The following is a 24,639-nucleotide window of genomic DNA, read 5'->3' as shown; positions in this document are numbered from 1 at the left end:
AACATTAAATGTATGAAGCGACGAGATAAAACAGCCTGAATCCAACGCGCACACTTGCGGAATTTGACTTTAATTAGCACAGCCGAGCCCCGGTGGCGATTTGTGAAACCGAAACAAAGCGTAAATAAATGAAAACAAAAATCCATAGCGGGGGTGACGATTGACATCCATTAGCTGCGCTGCCTGACTCACCGCTTGCGAGGCCCCCGGGCATCATGACTGATGCATTGTGGGTCACTAACTGTTACGCCGGAGAAAAGGTTAATTCATAGGCGCCGCTTTCAATCTCCCGATTAATCGCCCTTAACTCTTATTTTACGAGCTTCCCTTTCAACAGCAGAAACAAGATGGCGGACTAATGAGATCTCCAAAATTGACTGCAGTCCGATGAATACATTTGTAATTGTGTATCGTGTTGATTAATCGGATAAAAACGTTATTTGCAAGTGTATTAGAAAACTTTTTTTTTTTCCACATGATTAAAAAAACTGATGAGGACTTTGACAGTGTACTCAAAATTTTAAATAGTTGTCGACCAACATGATCAATCAATCGTCGATTAACTGATTAATTTTGACAGCTTCAGTAAATATATACAAAGTAACTCACTTTGAGTGTTAATAATTGACAAATACCCATAAACGTCACAAAATGGCAGGAAAGCACTATTATGTCAAAAATTGATGTCTTCAACTCCTTGGCATCAAGATGCCACAACATGTTAACAAACACAGGGGAAAAAAAACAGCAAATAGTTGAGTTTGAAAGCGTAATGTATTCGGTCATTTTGTACTTCGGTTACGGTCATAATGTTAACCATTTGGCGAGTGTTTTCAGAATTTTGATCATCCTGTGACCAAAACTACATCATGCTTTAGCAAGATTTTGCGTGAAATGTTTTGTGAATTAGTTTACCACATTTAAATCGAACAAAACTAATTAAAGTCAACCTCGCGTTCGTTTGAAAGTGACATGGAATATTTACCTTATTGTCGGTCCTCCAGGTAAATATTTGCAACTCGTTCCGTCTGTTTGAGAGGAAGCGAGAAATACACACCCAACAAGGAGTTTTTTAAATCGCCAAAAAGTTAGAAAAAGTATCCATATTTCCCTCGATGTGAACTAAAACAAAACGCACCTGACACCTGTGGCAGGAGATTAATGAGTGTGACGTTAAAAAGGCGATGCACTGTCCCCTTGCGACTTTATGGTGGAATTACAAGACACTATCTTGATCCGTTTTCTGTTAATAAATTGCCTAATGTATTTTTACAATATTGACTATCGTGTACTGTTAGACATATTTAACTTTCTTCTTGAATCTGGTGTTAACACTGAACTACTATCAACACAAAAGCTAAAAATGAGCTCAACCAGTCATGCTAAGAAAGTTAGCATTTTTTCTTCGTGACTTGCAAATGGATTTTTTTACACTGCCCCCTTGCGGTTTGGCATGCACAAGAAGCAACGCAAAAGACGAACTGAATAACAAATAAGCGACAATAACCCTTGCACAAAACTTTAAATTTAACCAAAGTTTGCCAATGTAATATTAGCTACGTTTGTGTTACTAGTTTGTTTTGGTTACCTGTTTTTTTTTACGTTGTTAATTTCTTTTGACGATTAATAGCATATTTTTACTTTGTTTCATGACGCGTTTGATCCTGTAATTTCTTTACACCGTTATATATTATTTTTCCTTGATAAATCCGCTATTTATACATCACACAACCAAGACGGTTGCATCCTGTTCTTGTATTTCATTACGGCTGAGCATTGATAATTATGCTTGAGTCATTCTAGTGGCAGACTAAATAAAAAAAATCTCAAAAAAGGCCAGGGATAGAAAATATTTTGCTTTTCCCCAAATCATTTTTGTCATGGTCATGCTTCCTACCATCAAAAATCTCCATCTTGCCTTTGAGCTTTTTTTTTTTGGTCTATTTTCTTCGCACAATCACGTCACCGTCCCCGGAGATAAACAAAGTAACAACCGTATTTTGTAAGTAAAAAGCCATTAAAAAGACACTCAAATAATCCATTGCTGTGGGTAGTTTTCAATGTAATCAATGGCACAAACGCCATTAATACTATTTTTTACAAAATGGCGCCATCCAGTGGTTGCCTAGATCACAGTCACAGACAGCAGAAAAAGACATTGAAAAATAATCTTTATAGGAACTGAAAGGACCATTTATAGAACAGTGGCATTTCTTTAATAATAAACACTTGCCAAAAGGAAAAGGGCTGTGGTCGACATTTTTTTTTTAATACAAAACAAAGAGAAACACCTTGAGTCCTTTTTTTGTGTGAGCATTTTACATTGTGTCCAGTCTCCGTCGGGGATCATAATTGCGCATCCGTGTGTGAGCAGTCCAGAAGCTTTTTTGTAAATTAAAAAAAGAAACAAAAAGAGCACAGGAAATGGGGTCACATGACGCGTTGTTCTTGTGCTCCTAAGTGTTTATCGCCTACTTGAGTCAGTAGTGCAAGTAGAACTGTATAAGAGGTCGCAATCACGGGGAGGAAAACAATGTACCACAATGTGAAAACATGGTACACTCCCTCCAAAAATGTTTAATTCGTAACACTTGTGGAACAAATTACACACACACAAAAAAAAAATCAAATCAAAATCAAAGAATGGTCTGAGAAACGCTCCCTGCGGCGAGTTCTGACGTTAGTTTAGAAGGGCAGGCCCCGCCCTCGAACGGCGGAGCCCATGTGCGGCACGAAGCCGAGCGGCACCTGGGAGGAGGGCGAGGCCCAAGCCCCGTGGCCCGGCGCCGGGATGGGCGGCGGCGGGTGGGGGGGGGGCGCCGTCCTTGCGGGCCAGAGCGTGGTTGTACATGTGGAGGGCGGCGGGGGGCTGGCCCTCCACCGGCAGGGGGCTGTATTCAAAGCGGTGGTCCTTGTCCCCGGCGAACACCATCCCCGGGGGCCCGGCGGCGGCGGCGGGGGGCGCGGGCGGGGGGAAGGGCTCCAGCGACGCCGGCTGGACCGGCCCGCTAAACACTTCTCTCAGAGAGTGAGGCGCTAATCCGGCGCCCAGCATGTGACCCATGAAGCTGTCCCCGAAGCCCGTCGGCGTGAAGGGGGGCGGCGGCAACGGGTGGCTGAAGTCGCCGCCGTAGCCGGGTCCCTCCGCCGTGGGGAGGGGCGGGTAGTCGGGCTCGGGGGGGCGGGCGCCGCCGTCGCCTCCGCCGGCCGACGCGATGGGCGGGGCGTGGCCGGGTTTGGGCTCGGGCGGCGGCCGCCGGTAGTCCAGGTCGGCGTGCGGGGGCGGCTCCGGGGGCTCGGGCGGTCTCTGGTCCGGGGGCAGGATGGGGACCTTGGCCATGTCGAGCGCTGGCGGACAAAAACCACCCAAAAATTGCTCATTTTCCAAAGGCTCACGGAAATCCCCGACAGAACCACGTTTGAAAACGGGGGATGGGAAAAGTTTGGGATACTTATGGAAGCTGCTGATACCAGTCACTGATACTTGAGGTAATGGCAAACATATTTAGCTATTTTTATTCGTAAAAAGTTTAATTACTTGGTGATCTGTCCCGCTGTATCGAGCTGATATTTTCTAGCTGTTGGATACTTGTGGAGGCTGCTGATACCAGCCACTGATACTAGATGTGACGCTAAACATCCTTAGCCATTGGTAAAAAGTTTTATATAATCACTCGGTGATTTATCATGTGCAATTCTCTTTAAAAGCAATTTCCCCCACTTGCCGTCAGCTGAAGAATGACATCACATGCGCAAGCTTCTGGTAACAACCAATCACGGTCGAGCTTGCGAACGTCACATGACCAAAGCCAAAAAAGAGGGCATCCGTTGTTACCCGAACCTTGATTGAGCACGCGATGTATAAAACTTACCGGGCGAGACGGGGCTGGCCGGCGGCGGTTGTTTGGCGTCGGGAGGAAGCGGGGGCGCTCCCGCGGCGGCGGCATCCTTCCCGTCCCCGCCGTCGGCGGGTTCCTGCCTCTGGGCTTGCAGCAGCTGGGCCAGCAGCATGGTGACGGCCGTCTGGGTGGCGGCGGCCGCGTCCCCCTCGGGCGGAGGGGACGGCGGCTTGGGCATCGGCGGGGTGCGGGGCACGCCGGCCGGAGGGGCGGCGGCCTGCGGGGGCTTGGCGGGCGGGGCCTGGGCGGGGGGCTCGGCCGCCTCGGGGGCCGGCGGGACCTTGGGGAGCTGCTGCGCCGTCTCCTGGTTGACCTTGGGGCCGGCGGCCTGGAAGAACTGGGCCGCGTTGGTGGAAGCGGCGGCGGCGCTGTTGGGCGGGCCCAGCAGGTTCAGCAGGACGGCCAGTTGCTCTTGGGTCAGCTGGGAGTTGGGACCTTTCGGGTCTGCGGTACCGACAACAACAGCGGGTGAGCCCGAGGCGGCCGGCGACCGCGATCTGCATCGCGTGATGTCATTTGCAAGAGTCTTATGTGTTGTTTTTTCTTAAAGCAACCGTGACTGTGGCCGTCACATCCAGGCCGCTTCCTTCCACGGCTTATCAGAATTAAGCTTGTCTTTGTTTTGCATGGCAACAAATTACATGGATAAACAAGGATAGCGTATGCAACAAGTTTAAACCCATAGTTAACATAACGGCCGCAACTTGGGGCCCGCGCTCCAAAGGCCGACATCATCCGGGCCCTAATCCGAGAGGTTTTTTGTTCAAACTTGCTATTCAGCCGGATTGGGTAAAAAAAAAAGAGCAACGAAGGATTCCTGCACTGACCCAGTAAGGAAGAAGCGGCGGCGCTCGGGGCTTTGATGCCGGCCGAAGCCGGGAAGCCCTGCGGGGTATTGCTGCGACTGTCGTCGGGGCCGAGCTCCTTGCGCGGCGCCTTGGGGGGCCCGGCCAGCTCCTCGGGCATCTGCTTCTGCCGCCGGCGCTTCTTGCTCCACAGCTCGTGACAGTCTTGCCACAGCGGAAGGCTGCGCACATTCAAGCGGACGCTTTCAAAACTCCAGAAGGGGGCATAAAATCACATCGTATTCAAACGGTCGCGATCTCTCTCCCGTCCTTCGGTCGCGCGGGGAACGGAAACGCAAAAGAGGCCGCCGAGCTACGCCGCTAAAATGTAGGAACGACCACATACTCTGGCGGGGGCATTTTGTCCGGGTCCACGTCTTTGAGAAACTCGCAGCCCAGGGCCTGCTCGCTCGTGCAGCGCCTGCTGGGGTCCAGGTTCAGCATGTGGTCAAACAGGTCCAGGGCCGTCGGAGGGATGCTGGACCGCACACGCGAAAACAAAATGATTCGTTACAACTAGCGCGACACCTGATTTTTATCATGCGTTTCCCCCGTTGCATTAATCCTTTCAACAGCAGAGGGAGCAATAACATTTGTTGACACCCCAAAACCGCAGAGTGGCGCCAATTTACGACATTTGCAAGTCTTTCCCCGACTCGGCTGATTGGCTTAGCCTGGATGTAAGTCGTCGAAAGTCATAATGCTCTAATTAAGACAAAATAAATATTCCTATTTCCATTTCCTAAATGATATTGGGTTTTTGTCGTACCAAGAAAAAAAAAAATTGTATGGATAGGCCTGATGCCACTGAACATTTTGAGGGGTTAAAAGTGAATATATACATGTATTTGACGATGTTATGACCCTTTCAAAGTCAGTTAATCAGGCCGGGCTAGTAAAAATAAAAAAAATAAAATAAAAATAATAATTAAAAAAAATCGCCGGACACACGGGTTAAAAATGCATTCGACATGGCTTACAAAGCCACTTTAAAAAGTATTCAATGCCAATTTTTGGACGTACCAAAAAGAAAGAAACATAAGAGAGGGCAAGCTCACAAGGCAAATTCCTCGCGAAGTCGTCGCCTGTACTGCTTCTTTGGTTTCATGGTGTTGAAGAAAGGGAGCTTGATGACGTCCGGCCACACGGCGGGACACGGACTACCGCAGATCCGACTGGAAGACATCGAAGCGCCCAAATAAGCGGAGAGCGTCGCTCATTTCCCTTAGCCCGTCTATGGCGTTTTGTATTGTTAGCACCATTCTCTTGTCTTGAAGACAGCTCCTTTAAAAAGGCAACGCGCGATAATCCTTCTTGTACCTGATCAGCTCCAACTGGGCCAGTTCCTGATTGGCTTGAAAGATGGGTTTCTTTGTGAACAATTCACCCAGGATGCATCTGTGAACGGAGGCGGATTTTTTTCAAAACCGTTTTTTTCCAAACGACCAAACGTCGTCTTCTTCGCCCTTCTCACCCGCAGCTCCACACGTCGATGGCCGGCGTGTAGCGCTCTTCGCCCAGCAGGAGCTCCGGCGGGCGGTACCACAGCGTGATGACTTTGTTGGTGTACGGCCGGCTGCGAATCGGACCAAAACAACCGACGGGTGAAAACAATTGTGAGCTGAAGATGAAACGGATTCATCGCATCGAAATGCAGGGTGTGAAGAGAAATTCCAGCTCTTTGATGTAGACAACGGACAGCTGCGACCTGAGAGTCTTTCAAGCTCGAATAGCAGCATCCACATCGTAAAGCTGACTGAGAAAATGTCAAGCTGTCATCCTGGCAAAAGATGCCCACTTTGAAGGGTTACATTTATACAAGACCTTCTACAAGGATCATTTTTTCTGTTGAGTTTTAAAGGGTTTTAAAGTTTTAAGGCAGAGTTGCGAACCGAATGTACTTCCAGGTCATAGCATCATTCACACCGTAAAGTTGATGTGGAAAATTGTCATCCTGGCAAAAGGAACCCAATTTGGGAAAATATTCCTTATGTGTTGCTGTTATGATTTATTTTCAATTTTTTGGGGGGGGGATAATTCCACATTTTTGACTGGTCGTGCATGTCGTAAAAATAATAAGATTCTGGTGAAGTGGAAAATATCTCCCGCTGAACTTGGGATGTTTTGAATTCGTTGACCGATGAAAAACGTGCAGCAAAAACTGGTTTAAAAAAAGAAAGAAATTTTGATCTCATATATAAACTGGGAGCAGCAAATATGGACTTACCTCTCTTCAGAATTGTACAACCGGGCGAGACCAAAATCCGCCAGTTTGATTTTTCCCCTGATAGAAGAGGAAAAACGTCATCGAGAAAATGGTTCCTTAGAAAAGAGGTTTCGTATACGGCGCGGCCTCACTTGTTGTTGAGCAGGATGTTGGAGCACTTGATGTCGCGGTGCAGGAAGTTCTTCTTGTGGCAGTAGTCCAGCCCTTCCAGCAGCTGCCGCATGAACGACTTGATGTGGCTCTCGTTGAAGTGCACCAGGCCCGACTCCAGCAAGCCCATCAGGTCGTGGTCCATGTACTCAAAAACCAAATAGAAAGCACCTACAAGGTGGGAAAAAAAGAGGCGGCTTAGAAGTACCGTGGCATCTATGCGAATTTCCTTTAGCCTGTCTATGGCGTTTCACATCGTAAAACATTCGTAGAAAGTGAAGAACTTTTAGAAAAATGATACCAGAAGTTTTGCTTGAGGATTTTTAAGTATGTCATTGGAAATTGTGCTGTTACGCTAAGTCTGCATGCGTCGCTAGTCCACGTGTGTTAAGTTGCAGCTGTTTTGACGATTTGAAAATGACAAAGAACGTCTATCTCCATTAGCCCGTCTTTGCCGTTTGCCTGTGCGAGCATTAAGCTAGCAGACTTTCATCTTTGCCGTTTGCCTGCGCGAGCATTGAGCTAGCAGACTTTCATCTAACGAAACGAAATGGTCGGTTTGAACGTGTTGGAGTTGAAGCCGTCATTAGCCTGTTTTTGGCATTTAGCATTGTTGGCATCAAGCTAGCAGATTTTCATTTGGTAAAATTAAATGCGGAGTTTGAACATTTTGGTGGTTAAATATGCAAAGTTCGATCCTTCCGCAGACTTGTCTTTGCCGTTTGGCAGTTAGCGTTAAGTTAGCAGATTGTCATTCTCAAAAGTAAATAGTTTGTTTGCACGTTTTGATAATTAAACATGACGTTTAATTCTGTTTTGCTTTGTCACGCTGAATGCTTAGGGACGTAACCGTCTCCCGTTTCTTGATATTGAAAAGAGTCGCCGAGGAATGCTTTAACATGTTTGGGTTGAAAAAATTCGGATTTGAAGGCGTTTTAAAAAACTATTTTCATACCTTTATCGTTTTTAAAGTCCAGCGCGTCTTCCTTGTCGGTGACAATCTCCTTCATGTTGATGATGCTCTTGTGGTTGAGCTGCCGCAAAATTTTGATCTCTCGGATGGCCGTGATGGGGAAGCCTTCCTTCTCGTTGTCCAGTCGGACCTTCTTCAAAGCCACCATCTCCCCTGAGGACAAGACCGCCACACTGATTTTGAAGAACAGCTTGACAAAAAGAGTTTTTTGGGTTTTTTTTTTTTTTGGAATGAGCATTTCCCACCTGTGTCTTTATCTTTGGCTTTGTACACCTGGCCGTAGGTGCCTTCTCCCGTAATCCCGATGATCTCGAATTTGTCCACGCAGCGTTTCCCCCAGTCGATCTCCGTCTCTTTAATCTCACCGTATCGCGGGCCGCACATTCTGGGAACAACGAGGAAACATTTTCAAGAAAAAAAAAAAAGTATGTTCCCGTATAAACCTCATTTTCCTAAACTATTCATATTTTCTTGTGTTTAAATCCATAAGTTATATATTTGTTGTGAGTGAAGTGACTGTCAGATTTCCCACATTGTATGCAGTCAGCGAACGCAGCACCAGTGTACGGCGATCGCACTCGAAGCAGATCTTTTCCTTCTCCTTGCACTACAGCTCGAGTTTGTTGTATCAGTTGCAAAGTTGTGCAGCATCCAGTTCCACCAAGTTTACGATTGTGTGCCAAAAGACCGCAATTAATAAACAAGTCAAGTGGAATAACGTTCCGTCTTCACTAACCGGTGCGCTCTTAATTGAATCAGCTGGCATCATAACTTTTATACAAACCTCTCCATTTTATGAATATTCCCGCACGTGAACAAGTATGGACTCGAACGTTGGTTCGGTTTGCTCGCTTCTTTTCAGCTAACACGAGCCGCTGCTAGCTGCAACGGGCGCTGGCGGCTAACAGCCAACTGAAGTCCTCCCGTAACGGTAATTTTTGTAAGTAAGAATACATTTAGTAAAAAATGCACGTCTGTTCAACGACGAAAACCAGGCGCTACTTACTTGGGCCTTCGCCGCAGCGTTTGGGCCTTTTTGTCGTCGGCCGGGCTTTGCGGGGAGGACGTGCGGCTGGAAAGAAGTGGCGGGAGCGGCAGCTCGGCGAGGAGCGGGCGCCCTTTTCGGTCGGCTTTCTTCTTGGCCGTCATAACCGTGTCCTTCACGCTGAATGGAGGGAAACAATGTCGTTGCATAAAGAGAACTAACTCTGGAGGCTGTCATTTAAGCCCTACTTAAAAATATGTATCATTGTAATCGTTTTAAACTGTGACGACACGACTCATAAAATTAAATGGCTTACAGTGTATTTGATTTGTTTTAGTTGCCACTTTTTCCAGATTTTTCGGACTACAAGTCCCAACTTTTTTCTTATGATTTGAGCCCTGTGGCATATAGCCCAGTGTGGTGTATCTGCGTTTTTTTTCCCTGCACTGGCCACCAGGAGACAATCCAGCGGATTCTGTTCAAGATGTCAATTCATGGAACAACTATGAAATACTATTAAAAATACAAAAATTATGCATAAATTGAATAACATATTGTACAAAAGTGTCGTGTAAATTTGATCTATATACAGTATATGATTGTATATACTGTAAATGTATGATTGTTATGACTGCGAAAAACATGGTAGACAAATGTAAAGCGTTTCTCATACGGTTTCCACATGGCAGCTTTTTTTTTTTTCTTTACCTGTCTCCTTTCTCCATTTGCTCAAGAACACTGAGTGGAAGCGACAAGGTCGGGACAGCAGAGAGGAAGGTCCCGCCCGCTCGTTCCTTATCTTTGTTGGGCGCGCTCGCCGCGGCCGTTTTCCTCTTGGAGTCATCTTTGGCCTTTGCGTCTTTGTCTCGGCCGGCGGCTTGCTCCGCGCTCCTCTTGGAAGAGCGGTCGGAGGGCGACTGCGGCTGGCCGGACGTGGGCGTGCGAGGTCCTTTCTCCGCCGTTGGGGGCGCGGGCGGAGAGGGCGGGCGGAGCTTCCTGGGGGCGTGGTTGGTCTTGGGACCGGGCTGGTGAGGGGCGACGGCCGCCGCCTTGGCGGGCGTGGAAACGGCGGCGGCCGCCTTGGTGGGCGTGGCGGCTTTGCCGGCGCTTTTGGCTTTGGCGGCGGCCTCGGCGGCTTTGGCCTTCTTCTGCTTACTGAGCTCGGCCGCCAGGCTGCTCTTGAAGGTGAGCGTTCCGGGCGACAGGCTGGTGGGCCGGCTGCGGGATCGAGAGTGGCGGTGGCGGCTGCGCGAGCGAGAACGCCTGGTCGAAGAATACGGGCTGCGGCTGCGGGACCTCGCCGCTCGCCTGGAAACAAACGTGGGCGGCTTTAACACCTGCAACTTAAACTTTAGCAACATAAACCTGCAATGGAAAAAGTTATGGTCATATATTAAACGATGCCGCGATTGGAATTTTATTTTGCACCTGCCTCAAAAAAATCCATCAGATTAGGGCAAACATTAATGCGGTTTAGTAGAACTGTTATTCGTTCAACCGGTTTCATTTGAAACGTTAACATACTTTTGCTTTTTTGGCAAAGCCGTCTCTCGCTCAGATGGGAATTTTTGAAGTTGGATTGGCAAGTTAACCACCACCGACATTTTGTTCCTCCTCGAAGGGTTTTTTTTTTTTGCTGAGAAATGCAGGCCTGCTTACCTTTCAGTGGTGACATGAGACCTTTTTTTACGATTTTTTTTCCCCTTTTGTCTTAATTCTTTTTTAATATTTCAGTATTTTTGCTCTTAGGCCAAAGCTAGGTCTTACAAAAATGTATTGGTTGGTCGCCATTTTTTGGCTTCTGGGCGTGAACGTTTTCATGAAAATAAAAGTTAAGCATTGCATCCGACCTGACATCCGGACTCGGGCTGTGGGACTTCCTGTAGGGACTTCGAGACCTCCGCCGGCCGACGTACGGACTGGCGACAAACTCCCCCTGCTCGTACGGACTATGTCGGTTGTAACTGGGGGATCTGCGCCAGTTGGCCGGACTGGTAGGGGACCGCTTCCTCTTGCTGGTCGAATACGAGCCGGGCGACTTGGAAGCGCCGTACGAGTCGAAGTCTCGGCCGTAGTAGTTAGACGTGGGAGAGGATCTTTTGCTCGGGTAATTGGGACTTCGTCTCGATATCATCTGGTTGTAACCGGACGGGGACTGGTAGCTATAAGGGTAGGACGTCCCATAGGGACTTTCGGCTTTGAATCCCGGGCTTCTCCTGTAGGCCCGAGGCTCTTCATCTCGATACGCCTGAGGAGGAACGTCTCTGTACGCAGACGGCGGTTCTTTATCGGCTCTCGTTTTACTCCTTTGCCGTTTGGAGTCCCGTTTGTCCGCGGACTGCGACGGCTGAGCGGCGGACGCCCTCTTGCCGTTTTTGTCGGTCTTCGGCGCATCTCGGTGGTTCTTGGAGCCGCTCGGACTGAGCCCGCCACGAACTTTGGAGTTCCTCTCGCGATTGGGACGCTCCTTCTTATGAGCGGGGTCCTTGGCAGCCGGCTTTCTCCTTTCCTCTGAGCCTCTGGCGAGCTCGTCCTTGATGAGGAAGACATCCCCGCGGTCTCTAACGGGGCCGTTGTACTCCCCGAAGTCGGTTAATCGATCCGAGGGGAACCGATCCGCGGGGTGGTCCAACTTGGGCGAGGGGCTCCCAGAGAAGCGCTCGGACTGGGAGCTCACGTCGTCGTACTCCACCAGCGTCTGAAGTTCAGCTTCCTTCCCAAAAGTGCCACATCGGTCATTGACAGTAGCTTCCGTTGCACCGGCGTGCCACAAGTCCCTGTCCTTGGCCTGCCTGCGTTTCTTCCGGCGGGAAGCCGAGGAGCGTCTCTTGTCTCTGTGTCTGTCCCGCTGAACAGCACTGCTTCCCGGCTTGCTCGCGTTACGCCTGTCCTGCCTGTTAGCGTTCCTCTGCGCGGAGGGACTCCGGCCGCGGCCATCCCGAAGTACATCCGAGTTCGGCATTTAGCCACGCGGTTGCACTTACGCCTCCCCCACTGAGAAATAACCTTTATACACTCCTATACTATTCTCCTGTTTGTGGACCGGAACATCATAACATCGGACTAGCTAGCGTCATACCTCGCGCTTGGAATGCTCTAGCTAGCTAAAACCAGCAGCTTAACGTTAGCATCACAGAGCTAACTTGTGTTTAACACCCCGGCCTGGTTACTCCTCAAATCGTTCACAACCTTTAACACACATATAAGACATTTAGCTACAAGTACGCGAGTAAACAAACGCGTTTGACGATGTGCATTATTACGATTTCACTAGCAAATGCTAAATCAATGGAAGCTAGGTTAGCCTCCGGCGGCTAAAGGTACCGGACGACACATCGCATTCGTGGACAAAAAGTACAGGCCCAAAGCCCGTCCGGATTTAAAGCTCCGTTTCCGCGAAACCGCCGCGGCCGGTGCATTCGGGTCTTTCCATTCACGGGTGAACGTTAAAAGTAAAATATCAAACTTGTCAGTCTCCCGTTTGCGACTGGCGAGGCGCAACAAGGAAGTGGAGCGGCACGCGAGCTAGCCGAGTTAGCCGCTAGCCGGCCGGGAAGCTTTCTTGTCTCTCTCTCCGTCCTCGGCGTGGACTTCCAGCCTGTAAAAAGCCTTCAAAAAGCCGCTTCCTCCTTCGTGTAATCCGCCGAGTGGCTCACTCCCGCTCAAGGCGTCATCGTCCCTGAAGGCGTCACGCGTTGCTGTCGGGGAGCCAAAGCGAGCGGACGGCTCGATTTGAATTAAGTTCCTAATCGGCGTTAAGTTAGTTGGCGGCGTGAAGCTAGTGCTACTTAACACTTCTTGGGCCCCAGACGAGCTTTCAAACTACAGGCCTCGTTCGCCGGCGTCAGCCAATCACAGGCGAAAGCGTAACGACGAGCCCTGTGACGCCATCGCCGAGGGAACCCCTGATCCCCAACACTCCAATTTACATATGGAAGTCAACTCAATTCTGCTTTTTTTTTTTTTTTAACAGCGTAGTGCTCCATTCACGAACTTTCTTCTTACAATATTTGCAAACAAAAATAAAGTTCATTTCTTTCAACATGTTACATTAGCAATAGTACAGTGTGTGTGTGTATAAAACTCATTTAACAACTTTAGTTTTGTAGCAAATTTTTGGGGTGCCTGATTAATATTGGGTTTGCGTATTATGAATTTACCAGGAAAAATGGCCAATTTTGGTCTCTAGATTTTGGCACTTGCCGTCCCCTGAAAATGACATCACCATTGCTCCGAGGACAGTAACGACCAATCACGGCTCAGCTTGCTAGGATATCACCTGACCAAACTTCAGGTCAGCTGTGATTGGTTATTACACGCGAATCTGCGATGTTATTTTCAGGCATCAGCAAGTGACAAAATGGCCGCCACAGAGTCTCTAACAAGTGGATCTAACTGCTTATTTCACATTTCAGGAATGCAATATTAATCATAAAGAGCTTTTGTTAACCCCCAACACAGAACCACAACATAAACAAAGATTAGTCATATCACCTTTATTTGCCATTTCCAAACGACACACACGCGCGCGCACACACAAACGCACAGGTACTGTATAAGCTACGTTAGTGGTTATGTCTCAAAAGGAAAATACTGTAGTAAACATGACGGTAGCGTTTCAATCATGGCAAACATCCTCCACCAGCAACCAAAACAGACATATACCATATAGTTTATTTTTTTATAGCATTAATATAAAAAGGCAAAACAATTTCTTTGAATTTCGCAAGCTGCAATAGAAATCAAGTTGGGGGCTCACGGCGGGTATTTGCGTTCCCCCCTTTCAACGATGATTCGACTGTAAAGCCACAGCAAGCACTACGGTGGTCATTTTATTTTTTTTTATGATTTTTTTTTGTGGTTTTAGCAATGAGAGCACACTTTGACAATGGAGGAGGATGGCGGTTCAGTCTTTACTGTGAAAACATTTTGTTTGCTTTTTTTATGGTGCAGGAGGTTAGCCCTTAAATGAAAAACATTCTAGCCTTGTTTTGTTTTAAGCGACTTATTGGCTTCACCTCAACACGTAAAAGCTTCAATCACTCTCACCACCGTGTGTGCTTTTCAAGAAATACGGACCGCGGGCATTCTTTTGCATTTTTTAGGATATGATTGCAAAAAAAAAAAAAAAAAGAGGGGGGGGATTGAAAAGGGAAACGCAGTTATGCCAGTTTTAGTTTGTTGTTTTTGTTGCATAGTCTCCAGTAGTGGCAATCCATTTTTTTATTTTCGAAAAAAAAACCTAACAGAATAATAGCTGTGGCTCAGTTATTTGCAAAAGGGCGTGAAGGGGCAATTTTATGGTTCTAAAAAAAAAAATAAATAAATAATGCAAGATCAAGGTCAGATAAGTCAAGTGCAGGCAGTAAAAGCTTGGCTCCGCCCACTTTTTTTCTCTCCAGATTCTCTTTAATTCATAACATGGAAACTTGAGCAAATAGTAGCTATCAGTTTTCTTTGGTGAAAGAAGAACTTTTTTTTTCTTCCTTTGTGACATCTCATTTCAATGTGTCACACACTTTTTTTTGGATTAAACACAGGGATTGAAATTGCTTTTAAGGCAGTGATGCGGAATGTGTATTCCAGAACTTAAAAGCATTCCCGGCTTCAATTTTTCGGTTCCTCTTGGTGATCTTTGTTTTTACGACTTGGAAATGCTCTCTGGGTCAGCACAATTAAAGGGATGGTCCATTTATTTCAATATTTTCTGCAGTAAACTTTTGTCTATGATTCATTTGATGTGAAACGATTTTTCACGTTTAATTAACAGCGTTACGCGAGACGGAACCAAAGACGATGTCGTTTTTTTGTCAACCGCACGTGCCAAAATGTATTTTTAAACGTATGAATTCATCCAAACCCAAAGACGTGGGTCTTAATTTTATTTATTTAAATCAAACACGTGCCGTAAAAATAAGTATTTGGGGGTTGAATGAGTTAAATAGACATAAAAAATAACAATCATCAAATTGCTTGTCGACAAAATTACATTTTACCGACCAAACAAAGAAGAAGAAACAAATAAAGCAAAATAGTAATAAAAAAAAAAAAAGTTTGCCAAAACTGGCATGGTTGCAATTTTTTGTTGCACCCTTTCTGATGCCAGCGCGGTGGGACTCGACTGGCCTGTTTGAGCACCAAATATGACTCGATCACAAAAACAATATCATAATAGGTAGTCATAATAACGATAATAAAAAAAAAAGATGTTAAAGACAGACGTTACTTATATGAAATGTGCCAGGAAGGACGTGTGAATTCTTTGTGCCTTTTAGAGGATTCAGGCGAGGAAATGTGGGAACGTTAGTGCATATTTGACAAAGATTTGAAAGGATTCTTCACACGTTCAGCCATTTGAAGAAGTAAAAATGAATTATTTGGCCATTCATTTTCATGTACAATTGCTACTTTTAAAAAGACGATTTACCGCTCGCCGTTGACTGAAAATAAACGACATCGCATGTGCTGAAGGTAATGACCAACCACAGCTCAGCTTGCGAATGTCACATGACCAAGCGGCAAGCCGTGATTGGTCGTTACGAGAGCCTTGCGCACAGGTGTCATTTTCTGTCGGACGAGTGGGAAAAAAAAGTCTTTTTAAAGAGGTATTATTTGGACGTGAAAAATCATTTAAAAAGGAAGATTTTTTTTTTTTTTTACTGCTGAAAATGGCTAAATAGGTGGACTATATAATAGAAGACAAAATTGAGAAAAAACAATGTAAATATGGGTTGATAGTGTCAAACGTGGTAGTAGTACATGAGGGGAAAAAAATGAAGGATTCAACGTGTTTTTTGTTTGGAAATAAAACATTAGCATGATTCCCATTTTCCAGGGAGGACTTTGAAATTTGAGGGGGATCATTTCCAAGTTCCCATAGTGAGGTTTTGATGCGTTTTCTTCTAAATCGTCCCCTGGTCGACTTGATCGAAAGCGGGTTACGCGCAACCAAATTGGGAGGTCTGATTTCTTTATATCAGCAATTTTGGTCACATTTGATCACAGGTCTCTCGCATTTATATGATTTGAAAACGCCACGGATGTGTGGAGCCCACTTAAGTCTTTTTCCGCTTCATTTTAACAAGAGAAGGAAGCGAAAGTCCACATGAGCAATTTGGAGTGTGAGCGTGTTAAAAAGTTAGCGCGTATGGAGTCCCTCCTGATGCAAGGGAGAGGGACGAGGCGGGGGGCGGGGCAAATCAAAAAAATCTGAGAAATGTATAGTATGTACACAAGCAGCTCTCTGGCTTTTTTTTTTTTCTTTTTGTGGTTGCTATTTGGCCACTATAAAATACAACACCTCTCTCGGATTCTCTTGGCCAAGCTTTTACTTTTCTTCTTGCCGTTCTTCTCTTTGCTGTCCTCCATCTTCCTCGCGCGGATCTCCCGCATCAAATCAAAGAACACCTAAAGGGGGGGTAAGAAAAAAGAAGTGTTTTTTTTTACATGACAACAAAGAGGGAAAAAAAAAGGGGGAGTTTTCCGGGGCGGACCTTGTCGACGTTGGCTCGGGTTTTGGCCGAGGTCTCCACGTAGCACACCCCCCACTGCTCGGCGCGGGCCTTGGCCTCGTCGGCGTTCACCTGCCGCCGGTCGTCCAGGTCCGACTTGTTGCCCACCAGGAGGAAGGGGACGTTCTCGTCTTCCTTCACTCGCAGGATCTGCTCTCTGCCAAACGGGAGGAAGCGGCAAGTCCGTACAACCAGTTGGGCTTTCTCCTTGCTTTGCTGATGTGATGAAAGTATTGGTACGCGCGACAGTGCCCTCTTGTGGAGGTTTTAAAACTAGGGACGAGAAATTTGAATGGAAAATTGCCCTTATTTCTCATGCAATTTTATGTGGGGGCGAGGTAACAATAATATATGCTACGTTTAAAATAGAGTTAACGTAACCTTCATAACTTGTGCAAAAAATAGCTATTCATTCCTTGAGTAGAACTTGCTTAAAGGCCACATTTAAGTGGTTAGTAATTAGTGTAAACTAAACGTGTCTCGTAAACCACATCGTTTTCAAATGGTTTTAAAATTACTATTTAAATGTAATTATTGCACGGCCCTACAAGACGTGTTTCAAATAGTTACTGGCTACTTATTTTGTAAAATGTATGAATAACTCTTCATGTTTAGTTTGTTAAAAGTGATTTACAATCAGTATACAAATTTTTGTTGTCCGATCATTTTAAAGAGGATTTTTTATTTAATAGATCAATCATATCTAGCATGACTGCAGTGGAAAAAAACAAATACTTTTGGACCATATCACTTAAGTTCTAATTACAAACTGTATATACATTCTGATATGTCATTTTTGTTGACATTTACACTTGGACTCTTATTAATTACTGATTGTCAATTTTAACAAACGAATGATACTATTTGACATTGCGGCCAACCTGAAGTCAACGGTGGCGGCAAACGACTCCAGCTCCGTGATGGAGAAGACGCAGAGGAATCCCTCGCCGCTGCGGAAGTAGTTGTCGCGGATGGCGGCGTAGTCCTCCTGGCCGGCCGTGTCCAGGATGTCGATCTGCACCTCCTCGCCGTCCAGCACCACCTTCTTCCTGTAGCTGTCCGCTTTGGTGGGCTCGTAGTCTTCCACGAACTGCGACGGGAAGCAAATGCAAATGACGCGGGGGAATTCGCACGCCGTTCACGTGACTCCGACACGGGCGCTTACCTCGTCGTACATGAACTGAAGCGTGAGGGCCGACTTGCCCACGCCGCCGCTGCCCACCATAATCACCTTGTGGAGGGCTAAAGAATTCTGTCCTTTGGGTTTAGCGGCTGCCATGGCTCCACGTAGCGAGGGGTTTGAATTCGTCAAACGACGGCCACCCGATTTAGCCGCAAAAGTGAAACTTTGAATCCCTGAAACAAAAAGGAAGAGCAACTCAATTAGCTTTAATCATTTTGTCCACTGACTGTACTGTGAGGATATTTTCAGGTAGCAGAAAACCTGGGAAAAATGTGACATCATGGTGGAATGGCCTACTGCACGGGTGTCAAAAATACGGCCCGTGGGCCGCAAGATTATTTTTGTCACGTAAAGTAGAAAAATGAGCGGATTTTTTTCAATAAATGAAAAAGCCTAACCGATTTATGATTACTAGCATTGTTAACGGTTTACATTAGAAATGACTTTGCCCTTGTACTATTATGGACAGTAAAATCCAAAGAATAATAAACCTGACGTTGTTGTTTTAAAGTTGTGTACATATATACCATGATTTTATCAGTCTGGCCCACTTGTGAGTAAATTTTCCTCCGCGACTCGCAAGCGAAAACGAGTTTGACAACCCTGTCCTATTGGAAGACCGTTGAACAGATGTTTTATAGCCTTGCCCCTTTCGGTCGACAAAAGGTTTGAGGCGTTTGTTTGTGTGCACACAAGTCAGGATAAACCTGCAAAAGGCATTCACCTATAGACAATTCAGTCCTCAATGAAGTTAACGTGAATGTTTTTTAAAACATTTTACTAGTGTAGTGCCCACGTATTGTTTTAAATGACGAATGGTCGTTTGGGAATAATATAATGAATGGCTGCGAGAAATAATATGACGTAATGCAGTGAGGTAACTGGACACCTAACTGTTATTTTTTTTTAAATAGTTATTGTTATTAGTGACAAATGGGGTTTTAGGACATCATTCCTTCATTTTTTTCCGATACGACAAAGCAGCTCGTCAAAGTCAAAGATCCGGAATGTCATTTTTTTCGCAATCCTATTAGCAATTTAGCAGGTGACTATAGTCAAACGGGAAAAGAATAAAAATAAAGAAAAACTAGCTAGCTGCAGATACATAGTGGGCGTTGCAGAGACTAAGATGAACCACACCGATTTTGAATGAGTGCTGGTTCCTGTTTTCTTTTTTTTTTTAAAAAAAAAAGAAAGAAACTGTTTGTTATGATGGACAAAAGCCGTTGTGGAAATGCCTCACACAGCAACAGATGTTCACCGGGATCGTCCCTGCCCGCCCGGTACTGACGGCGACGGCCACTCGGGCGATTCAACAGCAGGCTAACCAGCAGCTAATAAGTCAACGATGCTATGCTAAGCGACGAAGCAGTTCGTGACAGATGAAACATCACCTACCGGGGTTGTCGAAAGCTTTCACGTCGGTACCGGGAACCGAGGTTTTGAATTGCCGTGGGTAAAAGGAAAAAAAAAAGAGACTTCCTTACTAGCTGCTCGTTAGCTCATGGCTAGTTCCCCAAGCTAGCTCGAGCTGTTAGCAGCAATGATGTGATAGGCAGGTAGCGGGCTGGGCTCGATTCGGCTGGACTCGGCTAAACTCGGCTTCGTCAGCCTCCGCCCTGCATCCCTCGCACCAACGATTAGCGGCACACTCGGCTTCGCCAGAGAATTCCCCGTAACACTCGGCAATTCTCGGCTTCACTCGGCTTCGTGAGCCTCCGCCCTGTCTCCCATGATTAAACCAAGTTAGCTTATTTGTAATTTAAATGATCTTCTACACACATTTTCGCCTGTTGGTATTATTAAAACTTACAAATTGCCTCATGGCTTGTTATGTTAATAAAAATATTTTTACCTCACTGACCTGACGTCTCCAAAATAAAAGGTTTGCACGCTTGAGCGGGAGGAACCAAGTGCAGGTTCACGTGAGAACAACTACGCAGGACTGTTTTGTTTTTACAGACTTTGGAAAAGAATAACAATTTTCACGGTGATGAGCTCCATTTTATCAAGGCTGCATTTAAAATATGCCACAAAAAATTGGAATGAGACTTTCCAGCTTGTTCGAAATTGCATGGTAAGCCATTTTGAAAAGTGCCAATTCACCACCAACTTTGCGCGGTAGGCTTGTTGAATGTTTATGATGCTTATCGGCCCATGAGGTCATATTTGTTGTAAGTACACATTTGAGCCATTGAGCGTTGCTGGAGCACTCATTTTACAAGTAATAGTAATTGGACGGGCAGCTTTTTCCAATTAACTCATCAGGGCAATTTTATTCTTAGGGGAAATTTTGCAGGACATCAAAATGCAAAAACAAGCGCATGCGTTTGCGTGCCGGGCGGGGAGGCCGAGTGTGTTCACACAAGGAAGCCTATTGTCACACAAGCGCTCCATTATGCTTATTGTTTGTATACACACTCTTCCTCCGTCTCGTCATAGGACAAACCCAGAAACACCTCGGAACCCTGCCAGCCGCTCGTTCGGGCCCTGGAAAGGCTCCAGGAGGTGTTGACGGGTAAACGAGAAGGCCACTCAACTTTATTTGCCGAACACGGCTGATTCTCCTTCCGGTTGTCTCTTTTAGTGTCCTCCGTAAGCGCTATGAGATCTCGTTTGGAGTTGGTGGCCAATCGGCAAGGGTAAGAAGGAAAATTCCTGCCCGCTTTTTACGGGACGGGATTCGGGTCAGATTTGGCGTTTACCTCCCGCGACAGGCTTGGCTTCCACTTCACCGAGGCCACGTGCTACCTGACTGCCGACCTGTTCTACCTGGAGGTGGTGCTGCTGCCGTGCGGCGGCGTAGAGGAGGTCAAGTTGGCGCCGCATGGGGGAACCCCCTTTGTGCGTGAGAGCAAATCAATTGGAACAGCACACACCTTTTCTTTACCCGTAACCTCTTCTACTGCAATGCCTTCCAGAGTAGCGAGTCCCTCCTGCAAGCTCTTAGGTAAGCCAGGACCACTTTATGAGGTACACCTTCCCTGTGGTATACTCGTGAAAAGGTGTACCTAATAAAGTGGCCCAAGACAGGACGTTGCACGGGACTCTAATTTGCGCTTGTTTGCCCACAACAGGTCAAAACACTTTGCAGACTTCAGTGCTAAACTCGAAGACCTCGTGAGCCAGTATGACGTCCCGGGAGACAAGTACGAATATTGATAGTTTTTTTTTTTGTTGCATGAATGTTTTTGTGGACATTTGTCTTTCAACCACTTTGTTTTCTTCTCAGCGACATGAAATTTCAACTATTCACGGCTTTACAACACCTTGGGAAAGATTTGCAAGCTATTTCGCATTTGCCCAGGTGAGTGGACTGCCCAAAGGCATGAGAACCGCTACTTTTTTTCCCCACGCTTTGAACCCTGCGGCTCATAGTCAAGTGTGTCTTATCTGCATTTTTTTTTTGTACAGAAGAATACGCTATCATAGTACTAATTTTGAATTTGAGCTGCTATTTTACTCACCACCAGAGGGCACTCTTCACTAGAGAAAAACACAAGCAAGCATGTTACTGTTGTCTTGGTGCGGTATTCTTGTGACGTTTTAAATCTTTCTGTGTAAATATCTGATTACAACCTGTGGCTTATAGTCCGAAAAATATGTTGTGCATTTGCAGGAATTATTAATTTATTTATTTGCTTCCAGGTTGGGAAATAGCAGCAGCGACCAGATGGACAAAATAACCGACAGCTTGTTTGGATGTCTACTAGCTGAAAATGCAGGTAGACAATAATGAATCAAGGAATAAAATTCTCTTTCTGATTCACATTTTTTTTTTCAGACTGCCCTTTAACCATCCAGTTCTACTCTCCCCCAAATGGGCACGACAAAACGAATTTGACAGACAGGCAGGCGGCCCAGGTGGGCGTGGGCGCCAGTCGCATGACACACAAACTTCAGATGGCATCCGTCGTCCCGCTGCCTTTACAACTGGACCCCGAAGGGTGAAGTCAAATTGAATTATTTCTCTACCTTTCCAAAAAAAAACAAAAACAATGCAAAATTGTACACGATAGTGTTTTGGTTTGTATTGAAACCAACGATATGGCAGGAGTAATGAAGTGTTTCCTGTCAGTTTTCCTGTCTTAACCCCGGTGAGCGACGTGCAGCACGAGACGTTTCCTGCCTGCTTTGTTCTCCGTCTAAAACCGCCCATAGCCATGCTCAGGCCATTTGTTGAGAAGATCAAGCAGATTACAGGTTTGAATACTTTTTGTACGCTCATCTTTATTTACTGACCACCAGCCAACAATCTTAAAAAAATCTTAAATATTCAGCCAAGTACCCCACGACAGCTCCCTAAAAAAAAATCCTTGTCCACATTTTCAGCACTATAAGGCACGCCTTCTATTTAAAGTATTTATATATTTATATTTGCATCTATATAACACACCACATTATAAAGTGCATGGAATAGAAGCTACAGTACTGCCTGCCACTGCATTATGCATCCACTGGATGGAGCTGCACTAAAGAGTGTCAAAACAATCAGATAGGTCAGTCAAATTTATTAATAGACAATCGGAAATTAAGCTAAAGATGATTTCTGGAAAGTACCATTTCAAACAGAATGTTATAAAAGTTAATAGTAGAAAAATACATAAAGCTGAAATGCAGAGGTAAAAATTGAAGAAGTTACATGGCGATTAAATGATTCTTTTTCATCCCTCAAAAATGAAAACTCGTGGTTTGTGCACAACAAGGAGCACCGGATTATAAATCAAACTGTCATCTTTTGAGAAAATTGAAGGCTTTTAGATGTGCTTCATAGTGCGGAAAATACGGTAATGCGTGTAATTTCTGGCTCGTCTTGCATTGCATCCAGATAAAATTTGAAATAAAAGCCTATGTTTTAAAACGATGAGTCCTATTTGCATTCTTTCCCAGAAATTGCAGTAGTTGATATCGACCTGAAGTGGGCGCCATTTCACAAAGTTCTTGCTGGAGGTTCTCAAAGTAACAGCGGTGCAGAGAATGAGCAGGAAATTTTTTTCTCTGCGGTATGTAAAGTTCTCACACTTTGTCATTACGCAAGCCTTGTAATGGCACATTTGTTCAAACTTAGATTTGTGGAGAAAACAAGGAATTTTCTTAATTACGGCGGATGAAGTTTGGGCCTGATTTTAGTCCCTGTGTGTCTAGCCTCTTCCCGGCGATGACACGCACACGTATGTTTTTCCCGGAGAAGCGTGGGAAGCGGACTGTCACGCAGGCGCCGTGACGAAGTGCGTTTCCTTCAGCCACCCCGCCCACGTGCCACGCCTGGTGGAGGTGCTGCGGCATCAGTGCGCCATCAACTCGCTACTGAGGACTTGCATGGCCCAAACTCCAGGTTGGCGAGATTGCGCAACATCTGCTTGGCGGCGGTAATAAGGTATACTGCGCTTTAGTTTCAGAGTACAATCAACTTTTTGAGGTACGTCCTGAGGCTGACAACGCCTTCTCTGTGACCTTCCACCAACCGGTCAAAGATTCCCTTGCCGTTTGTGAGCTATTTTGTTTTTCCATTATAACTCTTTTAATCCAGTAATTAAAAAAAAAAAAAACACCGTGATGAAACACCGAAATGTAGTTGTTGATTGGCACTCATTGGTAGCGTTCCCATTGACGTGCTTTCAAGTCAACGGCACTCAATGTGTGAAAATGTTGCTAATGCAGCTAACGCTAACAAATTCATTGAATTGTTTACAGTGGTGGTGAGCATTCCAGATTCTTACCAGGTCACGTGCAGACTTTATGGAGTGGAGATTGGCGATTCCTCCATGGATGAGTATGTTTCGGGCATCATGAAAAGGTACACTGTATATAAAAAAAAAAAGAACAATTCAACAAGATATTTGCTGGGTTTTAGATTTTGTTTTTAAGTTTTTGCTTTATTTTTACTCCAGCAGAAATTTTACCTGAAAAAATAAGCCCCGCACATTAATTGAACATATTGTAGCCAATATTTTCAGGAGTGTCTTTTGAACTGAAGTTGAATTGTTTGGTTTTGTTCTAGTTGCATGTCAATCCCTCTGACCCTCAAAGCGCTGTACGAAAAGATGAAACTTGCCGACTCCACCCCTCCCCTGTGCGTCCCCATGGAGGACGTCTCTTTGTCCTCAGCATTCTCCCAAAGCGCACCGTGAAAAAGCTGGACCGCAAGACCCGGCCTCCCGCAGTCGCTACCACTAACGGCCAACAATTACCGATGTCCCGATATCTCGAATAACAATAAAGAGTTCAACTACGATGTTTTAGTTTTAGAAGAACATAAAATTGCCATTGATTTCATGACATTTCAGGGAAAATTCCACATTTGAAATTATACGTGTGTTAGTGGATTATAGCATCACTACTTGGTATCGGTGACTACTCAAGAGTTGAGTACTTGAACTGGTATCGATCAAGGTTAAAAAAAAAAAAATTAAAAAAAAGCAAGTGGTGTCGAACATTCCCCAAAAATGGTCAGGGCCTGCATGGATTCAATACGTCACCACCAGACAACTGCTGTGGAGAAGTATCCAATGACCTATGCGGTGCCTATTAATAGAAACATTCCAAAATGTGCGGTAAAACCATTCAGTCGAACACTACCCCCTTCTCCCTGGTGCTGTGGGAATTCACAAACTGGCACTGGCATTCATTGGTGAAGGATAATCAGTGGGGGGTACCAACCAAATTGGGAGCACTGCAAAAAAAAACAAAAAACTATCAGGATAAATAGTATAGAATAAAAATCAGTTTTACAGGAGCGCAATCTTATTAAATAATTGAAATACATGCATTAAGCCGGTGTTCCTAGTGTGAGACTGTAAAATGTTTTGGTCAAAGAGTTTGTTTACTAGTGGTGCAATTTGAGTTTTTGGCTAACCGGAAGTATG

The 24,639-nt window shown here is 45.5% G+C and overlaps 3 protein-coding genes across 16 annotated transcripts in view; 1 reads left to right on the top strand and 2 right to left on the bottom strand.

Moving 5' to 3' along the window:
* Nucleotides 1-2,158: 2,158 nt before the first annotated feature.
* On the bottom strand, nt 2,159-12,888 carry cdk13 (cyclin dependent kinase 13). The gene is given in 15 exon segments (XM_088402240.1): nt 2,159-2,814; nt 2,816-3,348; nt 3,873-4,343; nt 4,727-4,926; nt 5,091-5,222; nt 5,803-5,919; nt 6,065-6,142; nt 6,219-6,320; nt 6,972-7,028; nt 7,103-7,292; nt 8,077-8,247; nt 8,340-8,479; nt 9,101-9,259; nt 9,788-10,387; nt 10,930-12,888. Coding segments are annotated over 15 exon segments (4,191 nt in total). The 5' UTR covers nt 12,042-12,888; the 3' UTR covers nt 2,159-2,685.
* Nucleotides 12,889-13,560: 672 nt separating this feature from the next.
* Nucleotides 13,561-24,639, bottom strand: part of ralaa (RAS like proto-oncogene Aa) — a 32,281-nt gene continuing 21,202 nt past the window's right edge. For 6 of the 11 annotated variants that reach the window (XR_015868700.1, XR_015868699.1, XR_015868706.1 and 3 more), the window contains 2 exons: nt 23,494-23,575; nt 17,865-17,946 (listed from right to left, as the gene is read on the bottom strand). Coding sequence is in view for 3 of the 11 variants with exons in the window: in XM_088441975.1 (XP_088298101.1) it covers nt 16,364-16,486; nt 16,573-16,747; nt 17,472-17,680; nt 17,756-17,869 (621 nt within the window). In the remaining 8 variants the exon portion in view is untranslated. The other 5 variants (XR_015868701.1, XR_015868702.1, XM_088441975.1 and 2 more) reach the window with 4 other exon arrangements.
* med1l (mediator complex subunit 1-like) lies at nt 18,890-24,379 on the top strand. Of its 4 annotated transcripts, none has more exons than XM_088441971.1 (15): nt 18,890-19,056; nt 20,216-20,291; nt 20,361-20,415; nt 20,491-20,617; nt 20,695-20,723; nt 20,851-20,922; nt 21,006-21,080; nt 21,422-21,498; nt 21,558-21,720; nt 21,852-21,976; nt 22,664-22,776; nt 22,919-23,108; nt 23,167-23,262; nt 23,468-23,570; nt 23,775-24,378. In XM_088441971.1, the coding sequence occupies exons 1-15, from the start codon at nt 19,027-19,029 to the stop codon at nt 23,902-23,904; spliced, it is 1,461 nt and encodes a 486-aa protein (XP_088298097.1). In that variant the 5' UTR covers nt 18,890-19,026; the 3' UTR covers nt 23,905-24,378. The 4 variants fall into 4 exon arrangements, 3 of the variants coding, with proteins under 3 accessions (XP_088298097.1, XP_088298096.1, XP_088298098.1); XM_088441970.1 differs by lacking the exon at nt 18,890-19,056 and adding an exon at nt 19,743-19,850 and having other exon boundaries at nt 23,775-24,379; XR_015868698.1 differs by lacking the exons at nt 18,890-19,056; nt 23,167-23,262 and adding an exon at nt 19,743-19,850 and having other exon boundaries at nt 22,919-23,150; nt 23,775-23,806.

The sequence above is a fragment of the Hippichthys cyanospilos genome, chromosome 19, assembly GCF_059441005.1.
Source record: "Hippichthys cyanospilos isolate Australia breed blue-spotted pipefish chromosome 19, RoL_Hcya_1.0, whole genome shotgun sequence".
Lineage (NCBI taxonomy): Eukaryota > Metazoa > Chordata > Actinopteri > Syngnathiformes > Syngnathidae > Hippichthys > Hippichthys cyanospilos.
This window is presented reverse-complemented; position numbering and strand designations above follow the sequence as displayed.